This window comes from Mobula hypostoma, chromosome 11 (genome assembly GCF_963921235.1).
Source record: "Mobula hypostoma chromosome 11, sMobHyp1.1, whole genome shotgun sequence".
In the NCBI taxonomy this organism is placed as follows: domain Eukaryota; kingdom Metazoa; phylum Chordata; class Chondrichthyes; order Myliobatiformes; family Myliobatidae; genus Mobula; species Mobula hypostoma.
In genome coordinates, this window is record NC_086107.1 from 17,260,622 (window position 1) to 17,287,811 (window position 27,190).

A 27,190-nucleotide genomic window follows, 5' to 3' on the forward strand; every position below is an offset into this window, starting at 1 on the left:
TTCAACCTGATAGGAAGGCGACAGTAGCTCAAATAACCATGCATTGCTACAACAGTGGTGTGCAGAGAGCATCTCTGAATACACAGCACGTTGTACCTTGAAGTGAGTGGGCTACGGCATCTAGGTATCTAATAAAGTGGCCACTGTGTATATATTGGTGGGTGAGGGGGAGTTTTTGTTCACTCTGGAAACAGAGGAGGTTGAGTGGAAATTTGATATAGGTGTTTAATGTCATGAAGGGCCTAGACAGAATAGATAGTCAGAAATTATTACACTTTTGGAAGGGCCGGCAATATTAGAGAGGAGGTGATTGGTAGAAAAACTAAAATGACACAGGGAAATTTTTAAGTGCATTGTGTTTTTGATTCCCACAATCCTGATTGAGAAGTTGTAGAACCTGGGCCTCTGTAGTGCACTCTGCAATTGGATACTCGACTTCCTAACCGGAAGACCATAATCTGTGTGGATTGGTGATAACATATCTTCTTCATTGACGATCAACACTGGTGCACTTAGGGGTGTGTGCTTAGCCCACAGCTCTACTCTATATACACATGACTGTGTGGCTAGGCATGGCTCAAATACCATCTATAAATTTGCTGATGATACAACCATTGTTGGTAAAATCTCAGGTGGTGACGAGAGGGCGTATAGAAGTGAGATATGCCAACTAGTGGAGTGGTGTGGCAGCAACAACCTGGTACTCAACGTCAGTAAGACGAATGAGCTGTTTGTGAACTTCAGGAAGGGTAAGATGAAGGAACACATACCAATCCTCCTAGAGGGATCAGAAATGGAGAGATTGAACAGCTTCAAGTTCCTGGGTGTCAAGATCTCTGAGGATCTAACCTGTTCCCAACATGTCAATGTAGTCATAAAGAAGGCAAGACAGCGGCTATACTTTATTAGGAGTTTGAAGAGATTTGGTATGTCAACAAATACACTCAAAAACTTCTATAGATGTACCATGGAGAGCATTCTGACAGGCTGCATCACTGTCTGGTATGGGTTGGGGGGGGGGGTGGTGGTGCTACTGCACAGGACCAAAAGAAGCTGCAGGGTGTTGTAAATTTAATCAGCTCCATCTTGGGTAGTAGCCTACAAAGTACCCAAGAGATCTTTAAGGAGCGGGGTCTCAGAAAGGCAGCGTCCATTGTTAAAGACCTCCAGCACCCAGGACATGCCCTTTTCTCACTGTTACCATCAGGTAGGAGGTACAGAAGCCTGAAGGCACACACTCAGTGATTCAGGAACAGCTTCTTCCCCTCTGCCATCCGATTCTTAAATGGACACTGAAACTTTGGACACAACCTCACTTCTTTTTAATATACAGTATTTCTTGTTTTTTGCATGTTTTTTAATCTATTCAATATATGTATACTGTAATCTATTTATTTATTACTTTTATGTTAATGTTATTTTTTTCTCTTCTATATGATGTATTGCATTGAACTGCTGCTGCTAAATTAACAAATTTCACAGCACATGCCGGTGATAATAAACCTGATTCTGATTCTGATCTGGAATGCACTGCGAAGAATGCAAGGCAAGAGAAGGCTGCTTCAGTTGTGGCATTAAAAAGTGGAACTTGATAAGAAATAGAGCATGGGAGGGGTATGGTGAAGGAAGTAGATGTCCTTGCATAGATCCAGCACACTGGGTTGAATGGCATCCTTGTGTACAGGAAACTGTGATTGACATTCTCTGACTAGGTGCTGCCTGAGCTCTTCTGCCCATGGGGCATGCCAATCATTGTGACAGAACTGTGAGCTTTCACTAGGTTGCTAGCTCCTGACTGATCAGGGAGGCTCAGAGTAGTGCAGGCCTCACCAGGCAAGAAAGATTCTGGCCTCCAGCTCTTCCCCCAGCCAGTGTTCCCCCACAAACACCACACCTCCTCCTCCTCCAGGATGGCCTGCAAAGCTAATTTGTCCATGTCTCCAGGATCAATCAAAGGGCATTAAAGCTGTGAATGTCCGTTAATGTCATTGGCATTCATGTAAATCTAAAAATATTCAAATATAAAAGCATTAACAACATATTAACATACTAAAGATTAAATGAAATAAGTAGAAAATTAGCTTACTATTCTATCATGTGTTGTTTCTTAATATTGATATCTTCAATTTCTCAAACTTCTGGTAGCCTCACACACCTACCTCCATCCTCTCTCTTTTTCTATTCCCCATTCTGGTTATCCTCCCACACCTTCTCAAATTTCAAAAGGTTCAAAGTTCAACATAAATTTATTATCAAAGTATATCACCATATGCAACCCTGAGGTTCATTTTCTTGTGGGCATTCTCAATAAATCCAATAACCATAATAGGATCAATGAAAGACTGTACCAACAGGGTGGACAGTCGGTGTGCAAAAGACAACAAACTGGGCAAACAGAAAAAGAAACAAAAAAAAAATAACCCACAATACTAAACACCACTCGAATAGTCTGGAAGTTCCTAGCAATCGAGAAATCAGCATGCAGGTTTTACCAGCTTGCGCTCAGAAAAGATTAATAATAATAATAATAATAAATAAGCAGTGACTCCAAAAAAAAAGGCTTAGCTTTGAACCAGCTCTGGAAACCAGAGGATTTATAGAGCCATTGAGTTGCAGAGCATGGAAACAGGTCATTTGGCCCACACAGTCCATGGTAACCATAATCATAAAGCATCTATTTGCACTAATCTTGCAGCACTCCCATTTTATTTTCTCCTCATTCCAATCGATACCCTCAGGAACAACAGTTCACTTTCACCCTTGGATTAATCTACAACGGCCAGTAAACCTACCAGCCTGCATGTCGTTTGGATGTGGGAGGAGACCAGAGCGATGGAAGCAATCCCCTGCAGTCACAGGGATAACCGGTGATCGGTTGAGGACATTGGCAGCAATGACAGTGGAGGGAGGACTGTGTGTGTCGCGCTTGGAAAAAATGGATGATAATTAAAAAGAGGATGGAGTAAGATACATCCTTGGTGCGCTAATGATTATAAAGATTAACCTTATTTGTCATATGTACATCAAATCATACAGTGACTGGTTGTGTCAAAGACCAGTCCAAGGATCTGCTGAGGGTAGCCCGCAAGTGTTGTCAAAGCAGCATTCCCACAATTTGCTAACCCTAAACCTGTACATCTTTGGAATGTGGGAGGAATCCAGAGTACCTGGAGGAAACTCACATGGTCACAGGGAAAAAGTACAGACTTATTACAGACAGCGGTGAAAATTGAACCCCAATCTTCCGATTGTTGGTACTGTAAAGAGTTACACTAACTGCTACTCGACTGTGCCAGATTAGGACTCGTGATTGGCAAATACCTGACTCGTATGCATGGTAAAACTTTGTGTGTGATGCTGATTAAAATTGAGCAACACACATCAAAGTTGCTGGTGAATGCAGCAGGCCAGGCAGCATCTCTAGGAAGAGGTACAGTCGACGTTTCGGGCCGCGACCCTTCGCTGCGTTCACCAGCAACTTTGATGTGTGTTGCTTGAATTTCCAGCCTCTGCAGAATTCCTCGTGTTTGCGTTGATTAAAATCATGTCATTTGATGTCAGTGCACAAGCCCAGTGTATGGAATTGCCAGGAGCAATTCTGCCCCATTTTCTGTTCCAGCCATCCAAACACAAACGTTCGGGTAACCCCGGGGATAAAATGATGCCAATCACATTGGCCAGAATGAATGGAATGGAGTTAAGGCCGTTTTGCTTCAAAGCAGATCCAATATGCAGATAAGAGCTAAAAAAAAAAGTTGTGTTTCTCCTTTTGTTCTTGTAAATTCTGGATGAATGGTGAGAAGAAGCAGGAATTGCAGGTCACTCGGGTCAGCTTCACACACAAAGTAGAGCATTGTGAATAACTGCCAACTTAGATTAGTGACACCAAAACTTGGACTTGTGATGTTTATAGTAAAGAGTTAAAACGTCTTTTAAACTGAACATTTTAACAAAACTGACATCATTCTATTTGCCACATTGTTCCCAGTGAGCAAACCCCATTAGCACTGATTAAAATGTATTGAAAATCAATTCTTGCTTGAGCATATTTCTCCCTACAGTTTTCTTAAATTGCGTCCCAATTTAGTCATTAAAAAAATGACAAACCAGATATTTGTTTTGCAAATCTTAGATATACATTTTGCACAGTGCAACGTTTTGAGATGGACATTGAATTATCCACCCGAACGTAAACTGCTGCCTCACCATTTTCCCATTATGTCCCTTTCTCAGCCCATTGCTTTTAAACGCCTCAGTTACCGCCTCAGTACACTTGCTTCCTAGCACCTGATCCGACTTAACCTTGGTCTCCCTTTAATCTTTAGTCTCCAACTTCACTTCTTCCCCCAGCTATGCTTCAAAAATGGGGGGGGGGGGAAAACTCCACTCTTTCCTCGGTTCTGAGGAAGGGTCTTTGACTTGAAATGGTGACATTTTTCCTTTCATAGATGCCATTCGGCTGGTTGAACTCTTCCAATGTTGGTGTCTTTGCTTAATATCAGATCTCTTCCGGGAAACTTGCAGCGACATGTATTCTGCAAAATATAGTGAAAGAAGTAAAAACTTGCTGCTTGGGTTGAAAAGCACCAAACTGATGCATTTTTGTAATTAAAGGTACCTGCCTTGAGCACTGAGAATGGACATGAATAAGATGGAATTTAAAGTCCATTTTATAGTGTTGCTGCTGTCATAAACTGTTGAAGTACTGTACAAGTTCAACAGTCTATTTATATAAAAGAACTGAAATGCCAAATACCATGGTTAAGAACAAGTGCAAAGCTATATTTGTCGATATTCCTCTACTCATCTTAAAAATAACTTGGACATCCAGTTCTAAATGTGTATCAAGTTTGGGCACACTGAAAGCGGCATCTAATTTGACATGGAAGTTTTTCATACAACTTACTGAACAGAAACAACTTATGACCCAGATGTCATTTTGCCCTACCAATCTGGGTACTTTCCCACTTAACCTCTGGACAAAGCCATGTGGAAATGCAGAGTGGTTAATCATCTCTCCCCAGGTATGGCTCTGAAGCTGATGTTATAGAATTGGTGGTTTTAATTCCCACAAATTTTCTGTCCTACTTTTAATGCAGGTTAGTCATTGCTGACTTGATTCTTCAATCTTCCTTTTATAGATTTACTGACTTGAGGTTGATTCATACTTAGTGACACATCATAATTATTCTTCCATGATATCTCCTGAAGCTACAAGTAATCTTTGTACCACTGTAAAATAATGGCAAATTTAACCAGTATATTTGGCCACTCCCTTCTTGCAGTGAAATTTTGTATTTCTGATTTGAGAGAGCTGGACCAATCAAAAGCTCCCACTGTACCACTGTCAGACCCTATGCCTTCTTCTGAACCCAACTGCATTTCCTTCAGCGCAGTCACGAATGTGCTGATATAAATGGATAAGCTATCCTGACTGGGTTTTGTTTGATTCTGTTTAAAATCCCTGTACAGTAATCTGTCAGCAGCAGCAGCATTGCCTGCCGTACAGCTGACTGCCGTTCAGGTGAGCTCAATTTATGAAGTTTTATATATATATGTAGGCAGGAATCCTCCTCGTCTTGTGGTCTGGTAGACTAAATGGACAGCTTACCCTTCTGTCCCCTTTTCGTCTGGTGACTGGGACTGGAGCTGGTCAGGCTGAGGGGATTCTTTCCTCAATGCACTGTTCCAAGGACATTGGTCATTAATACACTAAGCTGCATCTGCATCTGGACTAAAGCTCCAAAGAGACCGGGCTTTTTTTGAGCTGCAAATTCACTCACACTGCACTTCATGCATGCCTGTGCTGAAGGATCGCTGAAAGCAGGATGTTTTTTTTTAACCATTGGGCTGCAGTGATTTCAAAAGCAGAATGACTGGACAGTGAATACAAAAAGAAATCCAGCAATCTCTCGAGCTGTGCTTTTTCCCTCTGCCTGTGGAAAATTACAGTGTACAGTCGTTTAGTGCAGCCAGCTGCTAAAACACAGACATGTGCTGAAAAAGGGAGGAGTAAGAGCTGGCTGACTAACAGGGGGAGAATAAAATAAAGTATTCCTGTTTGACCGAACAGTGGGAAAACCATCCAGCCCTGATTGTTCATCACCTAAACTGTGCGTGAGTTTTCTTTCCGAGCAGTGCAGGCTGCTTTACATGAACGGATTTCAAAGCACGTAGCTTCTCTCCTGCTGTTGTTGCTGCTGCCGCTGCTCCTTCTTCTGTCTTGAGTTAGAAGAAACGTGTCAGGAAGGGGGACAGAAAATGCCAGCAATTCTCGTGGCCTCGAAGATGAAGTCGGGGCTGCCCAAGCCCGTTCACAGTGCCTCTCCTATCCCGCACACAGCAGCCCGGGCTTTACAGCAGCCCTGTTACCTGAAGCTGGGGACCAAGGAGGAGGTGACCAAGGCAACGTACTCGGACTCTTCACATGGACTGGACGCGGAATGGGAAGGAATTCTGCAAGGAAAGCTTGCCTCTGCTGAAAACGGCTTTGATACTCAGGTCAGTGCAATTATGACATCCTCTTACTTAGAGCAGTGCATTCTGTCATCAGAGCAAGATTAAATAAAAAATCTGTGTGTGTGTGTCTGTGGTGCCAAACAGCAGGATCTTTACATTGTCGATCTTCATTTAGCAAAAAAAAGGAAATCAGTAACAATGTACTGTGACAGCATGTTTGGCTGTATTTGGCCAAGTGCCTTGCAGTTCACTGTCAGCAGCATATTCTACTGTGACTGCTGGTCAGTGTGACATGTCGAGCTACAGTATGTGGGGTAGATTGTTGGGTCCACGCCAGAATCTGAAGCGGTTTGTGCCTGTGGCTAATATTGGCACCATTATTTGTGTAATGATAGTGCTGGAATCTTCTTCACGGACCTGTTTCCCAAAAATGACTCCCACACAGTTAAACCAACAGAGGCTGACTGTTCCGAAATGCTGTGGTTTTCGCCCCGTCAGTAAAATGCATGCTAACAATGATGGCCAGTTTAGTGAATATGGACGAGGGCAATTAATGCCCGCAACCATTTTTAAAACTGCATGCTTTAAATGACAACAGCCTGTCTTGGCTTTGGCTGTGTTAATGCAATGCCTTCCCTGAAATTGTATAAACTGAAATGAAGATCTTGTCAGATTTGTTCAGTAGTTTCATGTCGCCTTCTGTGGCTTTTCAAGGAAAGCTAAATTAGGTAATGTTTCATCTGGTACTCTGAATAGTATCCAGCTAATGACCGGGGTTGCTATGAGCTTTCATTTGTTGTAAAGTAGCATTGCCTATTTTGGGCAAATAAAATTGAGAGAATGTTATATGATATGGAAAAGAAAGTCAAGCTTTTATGTCTTTTAACCCACAAAATATTCTAGTGCAAACTCAAAATAAAAGCTGTTTCATTTAATGTTTCTCTCTATCATACAAATGATTGAAGGTGTGAACTGCTTATTTGTGCTGACAAGAATGCTTTTCCTCTTGGCCTGTCCATCCCAAATTCTACTTAAAGATTATAATTTAGATCACTCCGTACTGAGAGGGAGAACTGAGAAATGCCTGCGCTCTGTCAGACTGGCTAGCGGGAGATATCAGACTGTGCTGAGGGGAGCCGGTTCAAGGCTGGTGATCATTCAGAAAGAAAGATGGCTGTTGGAGCTCACTGCGGTTAAAAGACAGCAATTGAAATGTGACATTGCTATGTTGGTACATTAGAGATGGATTTGGTGCCGAAAAATGACTGAAGGAATGACCTAAGTTGAAGATGCCATTTAAATGCTAATGGATGCCACATAAGACCGTATGATTTATTTGAGCCAAGAGATGGGAAAATATATTTTTGAAACATTGGGGGTCTCATTAGAACATAGAAGGTTAAAAAGGTGATGTGATAAAGTTCTGAATTATAAAGAGATAGGGAAGATTATACTGCAATTCATTTGCTTCAAGTGGCTGAGGGGTTATAAATAAACCAATGACATAAGAACCAGATTAATGTTAACAGATTTGGAGTAAAGACCAGTGAAAAGGCTTTAGACCAGGGGTTCCCAGCCTTTTTAATGCCATTGACCAATCCGTAGGACTCCAAGTGGAACCCCCTGCTTTAGACAGAGAAATGTGAAGCCAGCAGAACCGGAAACCTTCCAAATAAATTGGGATGAATGGTTCAAGGAAGGATGAACAAAGGGATTTGGGACTCAAGATGGATAAGTGGAGGATTAACACCAGCATGGATTGATTGGGCCAAATGGCCTTCTTCTCTGCTGTATTTTCTTGTAACATTCCTGTCCTGTGGCCGATATCCAGTTGTAACCATCCCCCATTTGGTGTTTGTTGCATTGCATGATCTTAGCTCTGCAGAGCACCACTGTGCAAGTTACATGATGGTAGGCAACTTGCCATCTTGTAGATGTAGCCAATTTATGTATTGTGTGTAGTTACATTGTTTCATAGTATGTGCATTGCCTGTTTAAGTTCCGAACACTTCCATTCATTCATTCACTCAACAGAAACATGCTTCTCGTGTTCCTCCATCCAGTTGGAATCGGAATTTTGTTACAGCACAAAAAGGGGGCCATTCAGCCCAATATGCCTCTGCCAGCTTCTGGAAGAACAATTGTATCAGTCCCATTTTCCTCATTGCCCTGAAAATTATTCTCTATCAAGCACATACCCAGTATTCCTCTGCAGGTATTAATTGTTTCTGCTTCAACCCTCTCGCAAGCTTAATTTTCTGATCACAGTTGGCCTTAGAGCAAATTTTAACACACACACTTTTTTATTTTTTGTCCCAAATTTTATATCTATATTCCTTAATCGGAATAACCTCCATCCAATGTACTTTCCTTCTCTAACAAGTTAAAATGGTGTTCTACTCCACCATATCTCCTTTTTGTTCCCTGGAATGCGATCCTGCTTCTCTTAGATTCATCTAATTTTTTCTTCTCTGAGGTCACTCCAGTGCACGTCCTTCCGAAATTTTGATGACCAGAGTTGACCACAATTCTCCATTTGTGGCCCAATCACTGTTTTGCAAAGTTTCAGTATAATCTTTTTGCATTTCCGATACCATCGCCTTTTCCATTCCCTATTCTGGCTCCCTTCTTAACCCTTCGGTTCTCCTTGCCTGCCCAACAGCTCCCTTTGGTTGTCCTGCTCCTTTCCTTTCTCTCACGGTCCAGTCTGCTCTCCTATCAGATTCCTTCTTCTTCAGCCCTTTGCCTCTTCTACCTATCACCTCCCAGCTTGACACTGTATCCCACCCCCCACCTCTTTGGAAACACTTTGCCTCTCCTGAAGGTTTATGCGTACGGAACAGCTGCTCAGAGACGATACACATACGCAAGGATATAGCACCGTGCAAAAGTGTTAGGCACGTTTACTTAGCTAGGGTACCTAAAACTTAGGCGCAGTACAATAATGTGGAGAGGAAAGTGAGTTTTGTAAATCTGGAGTGAGGAAAGGATGTTGGGAATGGTGCGGGTGGAGCTCTGTGGGAGGGGTGTGGGACAAGTGCCAGAGGTGGAGTGCCAGGCGGGGGTGGTGCGGGTGAAGACACGTCCAGCCCTGAGACATCAGGCAATGCTGTTTGATTCTGAACAATTGGTTTATTGATTATTACAGAATGTCTGTTTGGTGCTTCCCACTCCCCCCTCCCATCCTTGATTCCCCTTCTCGCTCTCAGTCCACAATAGAGACCCATTATCAGAATCAGGTTTATCATCACTCACATATCAAGAGATTTGTTTTTTTTTTGCTGCAGCAGTACAGTGCAATACATAAAATGACTACAGTATTGTGAAAAAGCCTTAGGCACCCGAGCTATATTTATATATTCCTAATAATTTTGTACAGTACTGTAAAGAAGCAGAGTTATTCACCATGGAAGCAGGCCTTTTGGCCCAACTAGTCTATGCCAACCAAAATGTCCACCTAAGCCAGTCCCATTTGCCCATGCTTGACCCATGACCCTCTAAATCAGGGGATCCCAACTTTTTTTTCTGCCATGGACCCCAGGTTGGGAACCCTGGCTCTAAATCTTCCCTATCCATGTACATACTTATCCAATTGACTTTTAATAAACATGTACAGTTTTGGAACAAATGATTGATTGTCTGTGCAAAATGACATAAGCTGTCACTGCCTGGTATGATAATAATGAAAAATCGTTATAAAAATTATGAACATAAAAATTAGAATATGTTTTTATTTATGAAAATAAAGATTAGCTTTATTTGTCACATGTACATTGAAATGCTTCATTTTGCATCAACGACCGACATAGTCTGAATATGAGCAAGTGGTTGTCATGATTTTAGCACCGACAGAGCATGCCCGTAACCTACTAACCATAACTCGTATGCCTTTGGAATGTGGGAGGAAACCCACGCGGTCACAGAGAAAATATACAGCGGTGGGAATTGAACTGGGATTGCCGATTGCTGATACTGTAAAGCTTATCACTAACTGCTGTGCCCATTTAAAATGTGCATTAAAACCAATTCTTGCTATATTTACTGCAACAAGTGTATTTCTCTCACCCCATCTAGCAGGTGCTGGTGCTATTTTTAATACACATGCTTCAGGTGAAAGTATCGCTGTCTTTTCTTAAGTTGATCATGATCATTATTTGTAAGTGTGGCAATGGCAGTATAAATGCTGTAAACGATGAAGACATTTCCATTATAACCAGCCAGGTCTATATCTTCCAACGCTGATTTATTTGACCCTAGGTCCCTTATGTTTTCTACTAACAAAATGCAGAGCGTTTTATTTATCTGTAGAAATTTTGAACTTCACCTGGCCTTTCAATCGGGCTTGTTAATTCACTTGAGTGTGAGGAAGGATGCCTTGTGTGCAGATAATATTTTCTGTATCAGTTGCTTGTAACTGCAGTTTAGACAGAAAAATGCACCTGATTCTGCTTGTTGAGCAATTGCCATTCATTTCCAATCTCAACATTTATTCCCCATCTTTGCTTGCTTGTGGAAGCTGGAGGCCAGAGTCAGCCTTTCTTGGGGATGGAGGACTGTGTATGTGTGTGAATGGGTGGGTGTGAAGAAAGAATGGGGCTTGTTTTGCTGTGTATTGTTTTGTTGCTTGTTCTCTGTTGCGTTCTGTGTTGTTCTGCCGAGCATTGTGGGTATGTTACGGAATGTTGGCACCGGAATCTGTGGCGACAGTGGTGGGCTGCCCCCAGCACCTCCTTAGGATGTGTTGGTTGTTAATGCAAACAATGCATTTCACTGTGCGTTTTGATGTACATGTGAAAAATAAAATGGATCTCAACCTGAGTTATGTTGGACTTCATTAACTTGTGGTACGGGTGCTGTTTGAGTAGGAAGTTACAGAACTTTAACAGAGTGGAAGGAACAGAATATAATTCCAAATCAGGAAGGTGTTTCTGCTTGAAAGAGTATTTGAAGATGGCCGTATTCCCATATGTTGCTGCCCTCTGCTAACAGTCATAGGTTTGGGAGTTGGTTTTTAATGAACCTTGGTGGTTTGTTGAAGTGAACCTTACAAATGGGACACGTTGCAACCATGTGATGGAAGTAAATGGAAAGTTTTGTCGTTGCTTTCCTGACGTGCCTTGGGTTTGATGGCTTCAATCAATCATAAATCACAGAACATCATAAGCAGTTCTGCTTGTCCCACCACAGGAAAGATGTGGAGGCTTTGGAGAGGAGGCAGAGGAGGTTCATCAAAATGCCGTCTGGAGTTGAGAGTATTGGCTATAAGTAGTTGGAAAAACTTGGATTTTTTTTTTCTTTTGCGGGGGAGAGGTTGTTGTTTTTTCTTTGAGTGGGTTCCATAGTATTCCTTGTATTGTGGCTGTCTGTAGGAAGACAAATCTCAGGATTGTATACACCATCCATACTTTGATTTTAAAAAATGTACTTTGAATCTTTAAAAACTCACTGCTATATTTATAACAAGTTCAGAGCAAAATAAATACTTATGTGTCAAAAATGTGTTTTTCTGTGTTACCCTGGTTCAGTTCCTGCCTGTCTGTAAGCAGTTTGTACATTCTCCCCATGGCTGTGTGGGTTTCCTCTGGGCGCTTCGCTTTCCTCCCGCATTCCAAAGACATACAGGTTAATTGGTCACATGGGTGTAATTGAGCAGTGTGGGCTCATTGGGCAAGACGGGCCTGTGACTGTGCTGTATCTTTAAATAAAGCAAATAAAAGTAAAATATATTTATTGGAATAAATTTATAATTATTGATCCTACAAGTTGTTCCCTGTAGCCGGAAGTTCAAAATTGTTGCTGCAATATATTTGAGTTTTTATAAGTGTGTAATTCCTCTGTTACGATATTTCCTGAAGGGGATGGGAAGTTCCAACACTGCACTGTTTGGTGGTACAGCAAGAAATTGCATTTGCTGATGGTGTACACAGAGTATTCATAAATGTCATTGAGAATGGTGCCCAGAGGCAAATGCGAAATCAATGAACTCATCTGTTCCCATGTGCCGGCCAGAAGGTTATTGCTGTAGAATTGGTGTACTTGTCTGTTGTCTTCAGTTTGGGGATGGCCGTATATCGTGGGAGGACTGAAATCGCAAAAGAGCTCAGACTCAGCTGTCTTGATCCCTGCGACCTGTCGGGCAGTTACATCAGTCCTGTGTATCAAGTCTGAGGAAGAGGATTGAACATAACTGAAACAACAAAGGAAACATTCTTAAAACCTCTGCTTCCCCTTCAAACTAAACTTTTCAAGATGTTTTTCAGCATCTTCGTGAGTTTCCTAAGCACTAAATTTCCTGTGTGCTGAACTATAAAGGGATCAGGCAATGTTTACGATACGTTGGTTGGAAACTAAGAACACTTGTTGATAGCTTAAATCTATGAGTACAGACTAGTCATTTAGTAGCCTGAACTGATCACAGCTCTTTACATGGGCTCCCCTACAATTGGCTGTATATCAAAGCTGTTGGCTTGTAATTCATCCCCGGTTAGTAGCACTAAGCATGGAATATTAAAGTGACTGCATGTTCTACAGAGCTTCTGAAGTTCAGTTCCATTGGAATTTAATTTCAGAAGCAGAGTGAAGTTTATAGTTACAACTGCTGACCATGCATAAAGTTCTGAAGGCACTAAATAGACTTTTTGCACCTGGGTCCATTGGATCCCCATGCTTAGCTGGAGCTTTTCCTGGTTTCTTGCCGTCCACGCAAACTAATCATCACCCCTACCCCTCTCATGTTGTCCAACCTCTTCTCATCCTGTGTTACTGACTGATACCATTGGCAAGGAGATATAGGAGCATTTAGTCCCACACCTCCAGGTTCAGGAACAGTCAACCATCAGGGTCCTGAACCAGTGTGGATAACTTCACTCTCCTCGATATTGATTTGATTCCACAGCCTTGATATATATTGAAGGACTCTACAATTCATGTTCTCAATATCATTTATTTAGCTATTTATTATTTGTTTGTTTTGTATTGGCAGTTTGTTTTTTGCACATTGGTTGTTTGTCAGTCTTTGTGAGTGGCCCCCCTATTGTATTTCATTGTTCTACTGTAAATGCCTGCAAGTAAATGAAACTCAGGGTAGCATATCGTGAAATATCTGAACTTAGATAATAAATTTACTTTGTACTGATAGGTAATCCATACCATTCCTCGAGTTGGAGTTACCTCATGCCATAGATGAATATTTGATCCTGGAGACTTTTTTTATGGTGGAATGGCACAAATTGCATTGTTTGACTGAACCATCAGCTTGTGCAACCTTGAGAACTCTTGTGTAGCTACAGAATGAAATTTCCCATGGAATTTATGAAAGTTTCTTCCCCCCAGTCAACTGATCAACCATTCTAGTTAGCCCCCACCCACCCCCTCTATTTATTATCTCAGTCACTGCACTGCACTGTAAACACTTTAAACCACTTTTTATAAAGCTGCTAACATTGTAAATACATTCTGGTATTTATTACTCCTCAACCATCAGGCTCCTGAACAAGCATGGATAACTTCACTCACCTCAATTCTGAATTGATTCCACAGCCTTGACTCACTTTCAAGGACTCTACAACTCATGTTCTCAATATTATTTATTAAGTTATTTATTATTAGTTTTTTATATATTTGCAGTTTGTCTCCTTTTGCACATTGGTTGTTTATGCATATTTTTTCCATATCTGCCCTTACTTATATAATTCTTCATCCTTTATCGTTGTTGAATGTTGATTTTTTGTTGTTACATGTCACACCAATATATGTAAATACTTACGGCGAATAAAGTTGACCTTTGATCCTTGAAATCCACTAGAATGCACAAAATAGTTAAGGTTTGAAATACTACATTTCTTAGCAGTTGCACCTACTTATTCCTTCTTCTGTATTCAGCAAAAAGATTCTGTAGGTGGCTGAAGACACACTTGCATTTACAAAGTGACTTTTCAGAGCATCCTAAGCAGTTTGAAGCCACTGGAGGTGTTTTCAAAATGTTGTCACTCCGGTAGTATAGGACCTGTAGTGGCAAAGGGGCACACAACAGTGTTGCTAAAACAGCAATCTGATAAAGACTAGGTAATCCCTTTTGATTTACAGTGACTGAGAAATAAATATTCACCTGTGATAACTTCTCTGCACTATTTTGGTGTCCTGCCATGCTCATTTTATATTCACTAGTAAAGGGGATCAGGACTTTTGACTTAATGTCTCACCACCACCTCCTCAGTACAGTATTGAAATGCCAGCTGATATATTTCACTCAGACCACTGGAGTGGGCCTTGAACCTGCTGTGTTTTGACTCAGACTGTCGAAGACTGTGCCACAGTTGACTCTGTGCCACAAAAACTTTCTGTGATTAGTTGCAAATAGTTCAGAAGCAAGAAGAGGCAAAGTATAACTAAGGGGATATAGGCAGAAAGAAGAAAGATGAACAAAAATTTCAAGTCCATAATTCCATGAAACTATAAATATAAATAAAAGAGATGACGCCATGATTTTGGACTTTGAATTTAGGCACATGAAGTGCAAGAGTGAAGTCAGCTACACAAAGTCTATGTGAGTTTGCAGTTTGGATAACTTTTGAAGTGTTGGTTGCTTCATGGGGGTAAAACACTGTAGTCATGAGGAGAGACTTGAGGTGTTGAAACAATTTCATCTGGTTCATCGTTTTAAAATGCTACCACAACTTCAATGAGATGTGAGTAGAGGCATCTTTACCCTGAGTGACCTTGGAGCTTTGCTTTCAGGACTGGCGAAGGCAGAAGGTGTCCCACATGTTAAGAGGCAGTGAGATTTGTTTTTAGATTGCTAGCTCAAATTGAGGCAGAGGGGTGAAGGCTTATTTTTATCTTGCAAATTTTATTTACTCAACTACATTAACTCCATGTGCATTTCCGGATTATGGCCAAGATCCGGAGTATGTAATTCAAAGTTCAAAGTAAATTTATTATCGGAGTACATGTATGTCACCATGTACTACCCTGAGATTCTTTTTCTTGTGGGCATTCACAGTAGAACCAAGAAATACAATCGGATCAGTGAAAAGCTACACACAAATAAAAACTGACAAATAACCAAAGTACAAAAGAAGGCAAACTGTGCAAATATAAAAGGAAAGGAATAAAAATGATAAATACATAATATTGAGAATGAGTTGTAGAGATATTGGAAGTGAGTCCATGGGTTGTGGAATCATTTCATTGTTGAGGTGAGTGCAGTTATCCATGCTGGTTCAGGAACCTGATATTGCAGAGTAATAACTTTCTGAACATGGTTGGGGTGGGAGGTCTAAGTTTCCTGTATCTCCTCCCCAATGGTAGTAGCAAGCAGAGAGCATGGCCTGGATGGTGGAGGCCCTTGATGATGGAAGCTGCTTTCTTATGGCAGTATTCCTTGTAGATGTGCTCAGTGGTGCAGAGGGCTTTGCCTGTGATGGACTGGGCAGTATCCAGCACTTTCTGTGGATAATAATAATGTACTCGTCACATAGTAATTGTGCTGCAGTGATGCCTGGCTTTGTGAACTTCAGTTCTGAATGCTGTTTGCTTGCTTGTACTGTTAGCACGGTTTGTTTTCTCTCTCTCTGTCTGCCCACTGGGTGTTTGGTGGTCTTTTATTTTTAATGGGTTCTATTGTGTTACTTTATTTTGTGGCTGCCTGTAAGGAAATGAATCTCACGGTTGTATAAAGTGTACATACTGTATTTTGATAACAATGTACTTTGAACTTTCAGCGGCGCTTCTTTTGAGTCTTGCAAGGCAGCGAGCAAGATATTTATTATGTTGTGAGCCATATGCCAAAGAGAGGAGCAGAGACAATTGAGTCCCACTGAGTTCAGGTTGCATCTAACTTGATACCACCTATCTACACAATGACTCTAGGGCAATATTCAATTGTGCAATATATTGGTTAATGAGCTTCAGCAGGTTAGAGTACATATCTACTTTACTCAAATAGCTTTATATGAATTGCCTTTGGGAGTAAGATTTTTTTAAAAGAAAACTTTTATTTGCGAAGGTGGCTAAATTCCTATTGTCAATTGTGAATTTCGCTCTTGTATTGAAATATCACTTATTGTTTTTACCCCTCGGAATATTAAGCTGCAGACACTGTAATCTGAATTTGCTTGACACAAGTGACATTTGTGTTTGTATTTTTCATTGTTCAGCATTTCAGTCCCTTAATTTTAAATATGTTTATTTTCTTTTGTATTTAATTAATTTTATTCATTGGAGAATATATCCAACTATTTTAATAAATGGGGTGGCACAGAAATGTAGCAGTTGGCACGGTTGATTTACAGTGCCAGCCATCATTCATCAGGGTTTGATTCCCACGGCCGTTTGCAAGGAGTTTGCACGTTCTCTCCATGACCACGTGGGTTTCTTCTGGGTGCTCCATTTTCCTCCCTCATTCCAAAGATGTACAGTTAGGGTTAGTTGTGGGTTTGTTATGTTGGTACTGGAAGCTCGTTGACACTTACAGGCTTCACAATGACGCAAACGATGCATTTCAATGTGTGTTTCAGTGTTTCGATGTGCAACTAAAAAATAAAGCTACTAAGTATTATTTCTTTCCTGTTGTTAACATGCACCTTCATATCTTCCTGCTTGGTGGTACGATTGAGCATATGCTCATTCTGTTGACTGCTCCTCTGACTTTCTCGCGTCATCCATCTCAGGTTAAAATCCTGCCTTCTGTTTTGAGAAGCATGTGGAATTTGCAAATAGGTTCTATCTTTCCAAAAACATGGAACATCTGCCAATTTGAATGCTTTTCCAGTGGTTGCTAATTATGGAATGGATGCCTAAGCTTAACCTTAAGCCAATGTTATCCACTTTGCAATGCCACATATTGAAGCTTACTGTTGAATTTTATCAGAAATATTTCAATTATATCATTCCATTTTGCTTTCCAAAATTTCTACCTTCTTTATGTTTGGTATTTAAGTGGACTGGCCATATAAATAGTGAATCCCAGAGAGCAGAACAGAGACAAAGTTTCCTCTAATGACTGATCAGAATCAGGTGTACTATCACCAGCATATGTTGTGAAATTTGTTGCTTTTGCTACAGCAGTACAATATGATACATAATAATCTAAAAACTGAATTACAGTAAGTATACATAATATTTAAATTAAATAAGTAGTGATTTTGTGTTCATAGATTTAATGTCCATTCAGGAATTGAATGGCAGAGGGGAAAAAGCTGTTCCTGAATCGCTCAGTGTGTGCCTTCAGGCTCTGTACCTCCTTCATGATGGTAGCAGAGGGCATGAAGGGGGCATGTCCTGGGTGATGGGGATCCTTAGTGATGAATGCCACCCTTTGGGGCATCACTCCTTGAAGATATCTTGGATTCTATGGAGGCTAGTGCCCACATAGAGCTGAATGACATCCTTAGGCCTCCTGACAACATTTGAGTGGAATAGAAAAATGTTCATTTACATAGATGAGTACAGGTTAAAATGCATTCAAGTGGATTTGTATCCACTCAATTCTAATTGAAGTCATTCTGAAGCAAATATGCAATGTTTTATTCATTCAACAAAGACTGCATAACTTCAGCTGTTTAAGCTCAGACTCTTACCAGCTTAGTCTGATTGCAAGTTGATGGAGAAATCCTCTCCACAAGAAATCTTCTCTTCTAGAAATGCTCCACAAAAATTCCACTGCTGTTCAAGCTCAGGCTCTTAACAGTTTAGTCTGATAGTAAGTTGATGGAGAATTCCTCTCCTATAGAAATGCACCACAAAAGTTCCACTACAAAGTGAAGCAACGTACACTCAGTGGCCACTTTATTAGGAAATAAAGTAGCCACTGAGTATTTGTTGGTGATTAGCCTATCCACTTCATGATTTGACATGTTGTGTGTTCAGAGACGCTCTCCTGCACACCACTGTTGCAATGTGTGATTATTTGAGTTGCTGTCACCTTCCTGCAGCTTGAACCAGCCTGGTCATTTTCCTCTGACTTCTCTCAGTAACGAGGCACTTTTGCCCACAGAACTGCCGCTCACCAGATGCTTATTTGTTTTCCACATCATTCTCTTTAAACTCTAGACTCTGTTGTGTATGAAAGTCCCTGGAGATCAGCAGTTTCATTCTGGCACCATTTCATGGTCAAAATCACTCAGATCACATTTTTCCCCCGTTATGATATTTGGTCTGAACAGCAACTGAACTTCTTGACCACGTCTGCATGCATTTTTGCCATTGAGTTGCTGCCACATGATTGGCTGATTAGATATTTGCGTTAATGAGCAGAAGTACAGGTGTACCTAATAAAGTGGCCACTTAGTTTATATTTGGTTATGGGGAAAAGGTAGAAGCATGGAGGCTTCAATAATAACTCAGAAGCTTGCATTCTAAAACTGGTGAACACAGATATAAAAGTTATGAATAAATCCAGAAAGGAATTCAGGAAAAAAAATTCTTTACCCAAAGCATAACTGGAATATAGAACTTAAACAATATCTCAAATGATGCTTTGTGACATATATGAGGTAAGGTGAATGGTATCAATGCATTTGAGGCAAAGCCAGGGAAGTACATGAGGAAGAAGGTGATGTAGATATGATGATGCTGGGAGAAGACTCACGGACGTAATTTCCAATTGTAGTTTTCAAAATTTAAAGTCACATAATGAATATGGGGTGGATAATGACAATAACAAAACTATGTACATTATAAAAGGCTAGAGAAGATATTGGAAAAATTAAGAATGTTCAAGAAAATTAGCGATTAAAGTAGCTCAAAAAACATGTTATCAGAAACATAAGAAGGTCTGCAGATGCTGGAAATCCAAAGCAACACACACAAAAATGCTGGAGGAACTCAGCAGGTCAGACAGCATCTATGGAAAGGAATAGTTAATCAACGTTTAGGCCGAGACCCTTCTTCAGGACTAAGAAGGAGGAAGATGCCAGAATAAAAAGGTGGGTGGAGTGGAAGGAGGCTATCTGGAAGGTGATAGGTGAAGTCAGGTGGGTGGGAAAGTTCAAGCGCTGGAGGAGAATGTAATCTAATAGGAGAGGAAAAGAGGACCAAAGGAGAAGGGGACAGTGCGAAGTAATAGGCAGGTGAGAAGAAGTAAAAGGTCAGAGTGGGAAAAAGAGGAAGGGGGAAGGTGACATTTGGGATCAGACTCTTGAAAAGACCATTCATATACCATAAGCTGAACTCTGGAACGCTTGATCTCCCATTGACCTCATTCCAGTCATTGATCTGTCCGGATGGCATGCAGAACAAATGATTTTTCATGGTACCCATAACAATTATTCTAAGTGTTATTAGAAAATAAAGGAAATAGGATTAGAATTGGCAGTAGTACTTTGCCTCACAGAGGAGGTGCATGTTCCAAATATAGAACTCTGAAAGGTTGCTGTACTACAGTTTCTGAAGTGTTTTTAAAGAAATGAGACTGAGAAAAATTACATAAATTCAGGGTTAACAAACCAATGCATTATAGAGAATTTTGAAAAGAAGTAATAGATTCTTTGACTGTAAGTTTTGAAAACTTCATGAAAAGAAAGTCATCTCAAAGGACTTGAGGATGGTGAAAGGAGTCTGGATAACCCAGAAAGTCGGGAAACACTTAATCTTCTCTCAGTGATGAGCTGTGAGTCTGTAAGATGAACCTGCTTTACATTTGAAGAACATTGTCAAACACATTCCCTATAGCTATCAAGCTAGAAATTCTATTGGTTAATGCAATATTTTTAGCTGACTGTATTTAGAATAAAGATTGATGAAATGTGATTGGGCACCATGTACACACACAGTGTATTTTCAGAAATATACTTGTAGTACTCTGCATGTAATGTGCTTATGTACACAGCTGGGAGCATTTGAGTGATATCAGTTGCTGTGCGATGTATAATTGATATCACTCTTGGGTTTTGTTACTATGAATATGCAGCAGCAAATGATGTGGACTCGACACAAGCTGTTGGCTTCATCCTGCTCTGCATTACTTACAGGAGAGACCCAAATAGATTCTGCATTGAATCTAACATTGAAAATATTCAGCCAGCAAGATCCCTTATTCCTTGAGTTCCAGGAGGCTTCAATAACTCATTCCAATAGCCAATATGTCTTTGGTCTTCAGAATAGCAAGATACCCTTGCTCATATTCCTGTCTACTTACCACTGCTTGAGGACAAATATCCCTCCAATCAGACCTCCAACCTGATGGCATGAATATTGATTTCTCCTTCCAGTTAAAAAAATATTTTCCCTCCCCCTCCCCTCTTCTTTTATTCCCCACTCTGGCCACTTACCTCTTCTCAACTGCTTATCACCTCCCTCTGGGTCCCCTCCTCCTTCCCTTTCTTCTATGGTCCACTCTCCTCTCCTATCACATTCCTTCTTCTCCAGCCCTTTATCTTTCCTACTCACCTGGCTTCGCCTAACACCTTCTACCTATCCTCATTCCCCTCCCCCCACAATGTTCCACTAAGGTGTGTGCACATGCGCATCTTTTGCTACAAGTGCACAAAGGAATTTAAACTGCGCACAAAAGGTTGTCACCCTGTACATCATTGGCCTGTTAAGTATATATCATGATCGTACACACACACACATACATTTCCTTTTCTGGTTCTGAGGAGGACGGTGTTGACATCATGGAGTTTGCGATGATTTGTCTGCATATTTTAAGAACTGGTTAATTTATGCTGTTTTTATTGAAGAAATTATTCAGTGCGCACATGTTCTTGTCGCTGGGCAAAAAAATTGCTCAGCACAAGATTTTTCCGCACACTGGTCATTACAAATGAGAGGGAATGACATCCCCCTCACCTTTTTATTCTGGTGCTTTCCCCTTCCTTTTTAGTCCTGAAGAATCATCTTGGCCCAAAATGTTCGACTGTTTGTTCATTTCCGTGGATGTTGCCTGGCCTGTTGAGTTTCCTCCAGCATTTTGTGTGTGTTGCTTTGGATTTCCAGCATCTACAGACTTTCTTGCATTTAAAATATCCCTCAGTACAGCCACACTCATTCAAGCAGAAATTTCCATCAGAACAAGTGCTCCAAGAGATCGCAAACACAAGAGATTTTTCAGATGCTGGAAGACCAGAGCAACACACAAAATGATGGAGGAACTGAGCAGGTCAGGAAACATCTTTAGAGACGATAATGAGTCAACGTTTTGAGCTGAGACTCTGATCATTTCTGTTGAAGTATCTCAGCCCAAAACATCAACACTTATTCCTTTCCATAGATGCTGCCTAACCTACTGAGTTCCTCCAGCATTTTGTGTGTTTTAATCCAAGAGATCCAACAGTATTAATGTTTTGCACGTTGGATGTGTTAAAGTATTGTATCTCTCAGGTCTTACTTCAAAGTGACATTGGAACATTGCAGAATGATGCTTGGAAATACATGCATGCATTGAGACATTTCCAGGCTTTTATAGTGACCACATTTACAGAATTATTTGAAAGAGCATTAATAAGTGAGCTGCAGCTATGGTGGTTGTACGGGCTTTCAAAATTGCATCTGGTATCAGATTCCAGATTTAAAATAACCACATTGAAATGAATAGGTATTTCACCCCATGGATAGAAAGTGAAGACTAGAAAGGAAAAATGAAGGATTCAGTACAATTTCAGAAGTAAGAGTTATGATAAGCAACATTTTCTGGTCCTTTTAATTTAAGGCATCCGTTAGTCTTGCGAGACCATGGATCTGCGCCTGGAAAGTCTTCACTCTCCAGGGCGCAGGCCTGGGCAAAGTTGTATGGAAGACTGGCAGTTGCCCATGCTGCAAGTCTCCCCTCTCCACGACACCGATGTTGTCCAAGGGAAGGGCATTAGGACCCATACAGCTTGGCACCGGTGTCGTCGCAGAGCAATGTGTGGTTAAGTGCCTTGCTCAAGGACACAACACGCTGCCTCGGCTGGAGCTCGAACTCACAACCTTCAGATCGCTAGTCGAACAGCTTAACCACTTGGCCACGTGCCCAAAGTGCCAAAAAAATAGAAAATTATGCCTAATATGTTTAATTAAGCAAAAGAACAAAAATAGCAGACTGATAAAAGTGAATCATCGAGCAAATAGAATTAGTTTGCCTTAAATATATTGATATGAATTCAATGTTGAAATTCAATGTAAATTTTACTATCAAAGTACATATGTGCCACATGTACAACCCTGAGATTCATTTTCCTGTGGGCATACTCAGCAAATCTATAGAATAGTAACTATAACAGGATCAATGAAAGATCAACTAGAGTGCAGAAGACAACAAACTGTCCAAATGCAAACAACTATATAGCAGTAAACACAAGGTAACAAGAGATCTTAATGTGAGATCACTGGTTGTGGGAACCTCTCAATAGATGGAGAAATGGTGATGATTCTGAATTGGGTCATAATTGTGATAAGGATTACATAAGGCAAAGGATGGTCATTTTAATCAGATGTACCCAAGTAGTTGCATTAGAAGTTGCAATTATCAGAGATACAACTTAAAAAGTAAAGTGATTTTGAACTATGAATTCTTCAGTATTTGCAAGAGATGCTGGCAGTGCTGTAGAGGACTTAAATACTGGACCGTTGTTACCAATGAAAGTTGATTGCATTTTTTTCAAGCCAAGGTACCTGAAGCTAAAAATGCTCAGGAAGGATTTATGTAAAGTGATCTATTGAATTGGTCCAATTTAAACAAGGAAAAATAAATCCTCCATAGATAAAACAGCGGAAAACAAACCTTTCATTTATTTTGCTCTGGTAAAAAGCAAAATAAATATATAAACAGCATGTTGGTGTTTTATATTCATAGCTGGTCTAAAGTTCCTGTTATTGCAGAAACTAAGGAGAAATAGCATTGAGAGCCTCCCTACAGAAATAATTATGGCTTGTTTCATAATGCATCAAAATCAAAAACCACTCAGTGAAAATCAAGAAAACTCTATATGCTGAAAATATGAAACAAAAACAGAAAATCCTGGCAACTCTCAGCAAGTCAGGCAGAGTCTGAGGAAAGAGAAATAGTGAACATTTCAAGTCAGAGACCTTTAATCAGAACTGGGAGAGAGAGGGTCTACCAGAAAAGGGGAATAAATTCTCTTTTTCTTTCACGTATGCTACCTGATTTGCTGAGTGTTTCCAAGATCTTCTGTTTTTTTCCTTCAAAAGCTGCATATTTTGTGAAATTTGTTGATCTGTGGCAGCAGTACTGTGCAGTACAATGCACTGACACTACTCAATGGCCACTTTATTAGGGACACCTGCTTGCTGATACAAATATCTAATCAGCCAATCATGTGACAGCAACTCAGTGCATAAAAGCATGCAGACATGGTCAAGAGGTTCATTTGTTGTTCAGACCAAAGGTCTGAATGGGGAAGAAATGTGATCAAAGTGGCATTGACTGTGGAATGATTGCTGGTACTAAACAGGGTGGTTTGAGTACCTCAAAATTTGCTCATCTTCTGGGATTTTCACACACAACAGTCTAGAGTGGTGCGATAAACAAAAAACATCCAGTGAGTAGCAGTTGTGAGAGAAAATGCATTGTCAATGAAAGAAGTCAGAAGCAAATGGCCAGACTGGTTCAAGCTAACCGGAAGGCCACAGTACCACAAATAAACAATAATGGTGTGCAGAAGAGCATCTCTGAATGCATAACATGTTGAATTTTGAGCTAGGTGGGCTACTGCAGCAGAAAACTACAAACATGGACCTAGTGGCCACCTCACTTGTTACAGGAGTAACCTAATAAGGTGGCCATAGTGTGTAGTTTTCCATGGACCTGCCACCAAGACCTGTCTACTAAATGCTTCCCATTGCTAAGACATTGTCCCATAAAACATAGGAATGTTTGACTATAATCTTCAACAGTCTCCTTCCAATTGCTCCCCAGTGGTTCTTATTTGAGTCATGATCTGAATGATAATTTGATCAGGGTAATGTTGAAACACTGATCCTCCAAAAAACTGAGGCTTCTACTGGATTTCAGTTTATTTCTTGCATTCTGTGTGAAATTACCTCCTAAGTTTGAGAGGTAATTTCATTCATAAAGTTATCATTGGTTATGTGTAGCATTTTTTAAAGTTGCTGATAATTTCTGGACAGCACAACTGAGTTTCAATAGCCTATGTTAAGTATCATGCTTACAAATGCATCACACTCTATGTCTGTATGTATAGTAAAATATTGATCTCTGAAAGATATTTGTATGAAAATATTGTAACACTTTGAAGTATTAGCTTCAATAAATAGCCACGGCCATTGGCTCCTGGACTGGCTTCACTCACCTTGGTAGTTTGTGGCTTTGAACTGGCTCTTGGGGGACTCTGTGTTTTGATGTTTAATATTTTGTGTGTTATTCGTTCGCTTTTTGCTGTTTGCGTGATTTATCTTATTTTCTCACACGTATGATGGTCTTGTTCTGTGGGTTTTTCTTTAAACAGTTTTTGTGGCGTTTCTTTGTTTTGTGGCTGCCTGCAGGAAGATGAACTTCAAGTATGTACTGTATACATACTTTGATAATAAATGGACTTTGAACTTTAAACTTATTAGTATTTCTTACATCCATCTCACAACATGAGGGAGTAAAAATCTATTATGTTGTGCCTCACAGCTGTTGAAGTACAGGTCGCATTTATTAAATATTTACCATTGGAATATCTTGGCAGCCTAATAACAAGTAATGGCAGGTGTGACACGGATATCAAATACAGAATAGCAATGGTGAAAGAAGCTTTCCAAAAAATGAAGACCATATTAGCAGACAGAAAGATGAGCACGTACACTAAAAACAGAATACTGCAGTGCTACATTTATTCTATCCTGACTTATGGAAGTGAATGCTGGACCATTTCTCCAGCAATGGAAAAGAGACTAGAAGCAGCTGAATTATGGTTCTACTGGAGAATGTTAAAAATATCATGGACCACACACACATCAAATGAAGAAATTCTCAGAAGAGCCCAAGCAGTTCGATCACTCATACCAACAATAAGAGAAAGACAACTCAATTTCCTAGGATACATCATGTGGAAAGAAGAACTAGAAAAACTCATACTCTCTGGAAAGATCGAGGGGAGCAAACCTAGGGGAAGACCTCGGCTTATGTACATCAAAAGCATAGCCAGGTGGCTGCACATCGAGGAAATGGAAGTCATCCAAAAAACAAAGGATAGATCTATATGGAAAACCATGGTCACCAAAGTCCACATTGGATATGGTACCTAGACAGACAGACATTATTAATTGCTTGCTATGCCACTGGCGTTTAGGGCAGCTATGAAGGTCCTCCACCCTTGTCTGTCCTTGGTCACGTAGAAGGAATCTTCATTGCTGTTTCCACAACAATTTTTTTTGAGCAGTCAAGTTTGTTAGCCCTGAGCTGACCTGGAGGTCTGATGGACCACTCTTAATCTAGTCTCTACCCTTTGACCTGTTTGATATGGGTGTCCCTACCAAAGGATAGATCTAAATGGAAAACCATGGTCACCAACGTCGCATCGGATATGGTACCAAGACAGACAGACAAACCATTGAAAATTATCTCTAACATCATTGAGGAAAATACTAAGTTGAAAAAAATCGGGAAGTGTGTCGAATATCTGACAATGTCAAATAAACTTGAGTTTCCATGCTTGACTGTATGTGAACCATTCCGGTTACTTTCCATATGGGTTGACTTAAGATTCGAGATCCAAGATTGCCAATTGTCGTTCTTCAGTACACAAGTGTAAAGGAGAGCAAAATGATTGCTACGCAAAGGTTCAAAGGTTCATTTATTATCAAAGTATACAACTCTGAAATCCTTCTTCTCCAGGTAGCCATGAAACCAAGAAAGAAAAGAAAAGGCAGCATGGCACATCAACCCCCAAATCCCTCCTCCCATACAAAAAACTGAACAAAATAGAATAGGCACATCAACTCCCAAATCTCCCTCTCCACACAAAAAAATGAGAAAGATCAGGCGAAAAACACAGAATATAAAAAGCTCTAAGAATGGAAAAAAAAGTCTATAGTTCAAGTCCATATCCAAAACGCAGAAAACCGGGGTAATATTCTCCGGGCAGGCTCTCCCCTGTCTGGTAGCATAGCAGAGTGATCCTCAGCGATCAAAAGACAAGCAGCCTGGTGTTCACTCTTCGCTCTCACCTCGATGCTTCAATTTCCCTCGTCGCATTAATCGGAGCACAATGGAAGCTTTGATCAGTGAAATGGAATCAAATGGCAGCTTGCACACCATCCCGCAGCCTGCCCACCATGAGGTTCATGCACGCTGCCTCTTTCTCTGGAATCCTCTTGGTGACTGCAGAGCACTGAAGCACCCAAAACTATCTCCAAACTTCTGCATCTGCCTCGATGTTTTAATCTCCCTCAAACAGCGAACAATGGAAGCTTTAATTGGTGAACTGGAGTCGAACGTTGGCTCACACCCCGTCCCACAGCCTGCCCGCGCTCGCCACCTCTGCCTCCCGGAATCCTTTTTGGATACTGCTGAGTGCTGGAACATCCAAACGATCTCCAAACAGCAAACCATGGCTGTAACAGTCCCAGAGTCACACCCAAGACAAAAAATAAACATAAGACTTAAAATAAATGAAATATATGGTTTTCCGATCTATCCAGAAGGTGTCAACTGAAGGAGAGTTGTACGCAGGCGCCATCTTGGAAGTCCAGAGCAGCATTAAAAAAAACACAATAAGCATGAAAGAATACAATAAATATAAATTTAAATACATAATAATGGTTTACGTAAATAGACTATGTGCAT

At 40.6% G+C, this 27,190-nt stretch overlaps 1 protein-coding gene across 12 annotated transcripts in view; it reads left to right on the forward strand.

The window, feature by feature from the left end:
- The window catches only part of nav2a (neuron navigator 2a), a 1,052,051-nt gene that overhangs the window by 517,259 nt on the left and 507,602 nt on the right, over positions 1-27,190 (forward strand). For 6 of the 12 annotated variants that reach the window (XM_063061713.1, XM_063061716.1, XM_063061721.1 and 3 more), the window contains exon 1: positions 5,465-6,501. The exons of 1 other annotated variant lie outside the window; for it this stretch is intronic. In XM_063061713.1, coding sequence (XP_062917783.1) covers positions 6,262-6,501 — 240 coding nt within the window. In that variant the 5' untranslated portion in view covers positions 5,465-6,261. Of the gene's footprint in view, positions 1-5,463; positions 6,502-27,190 lie in introns of those variants that run through there. 5 more of the 12 variants (XM_063061711.1, XM_063061712.1, XM_063061714.1 and 2 more) reach the window with 1 other exon arrangement.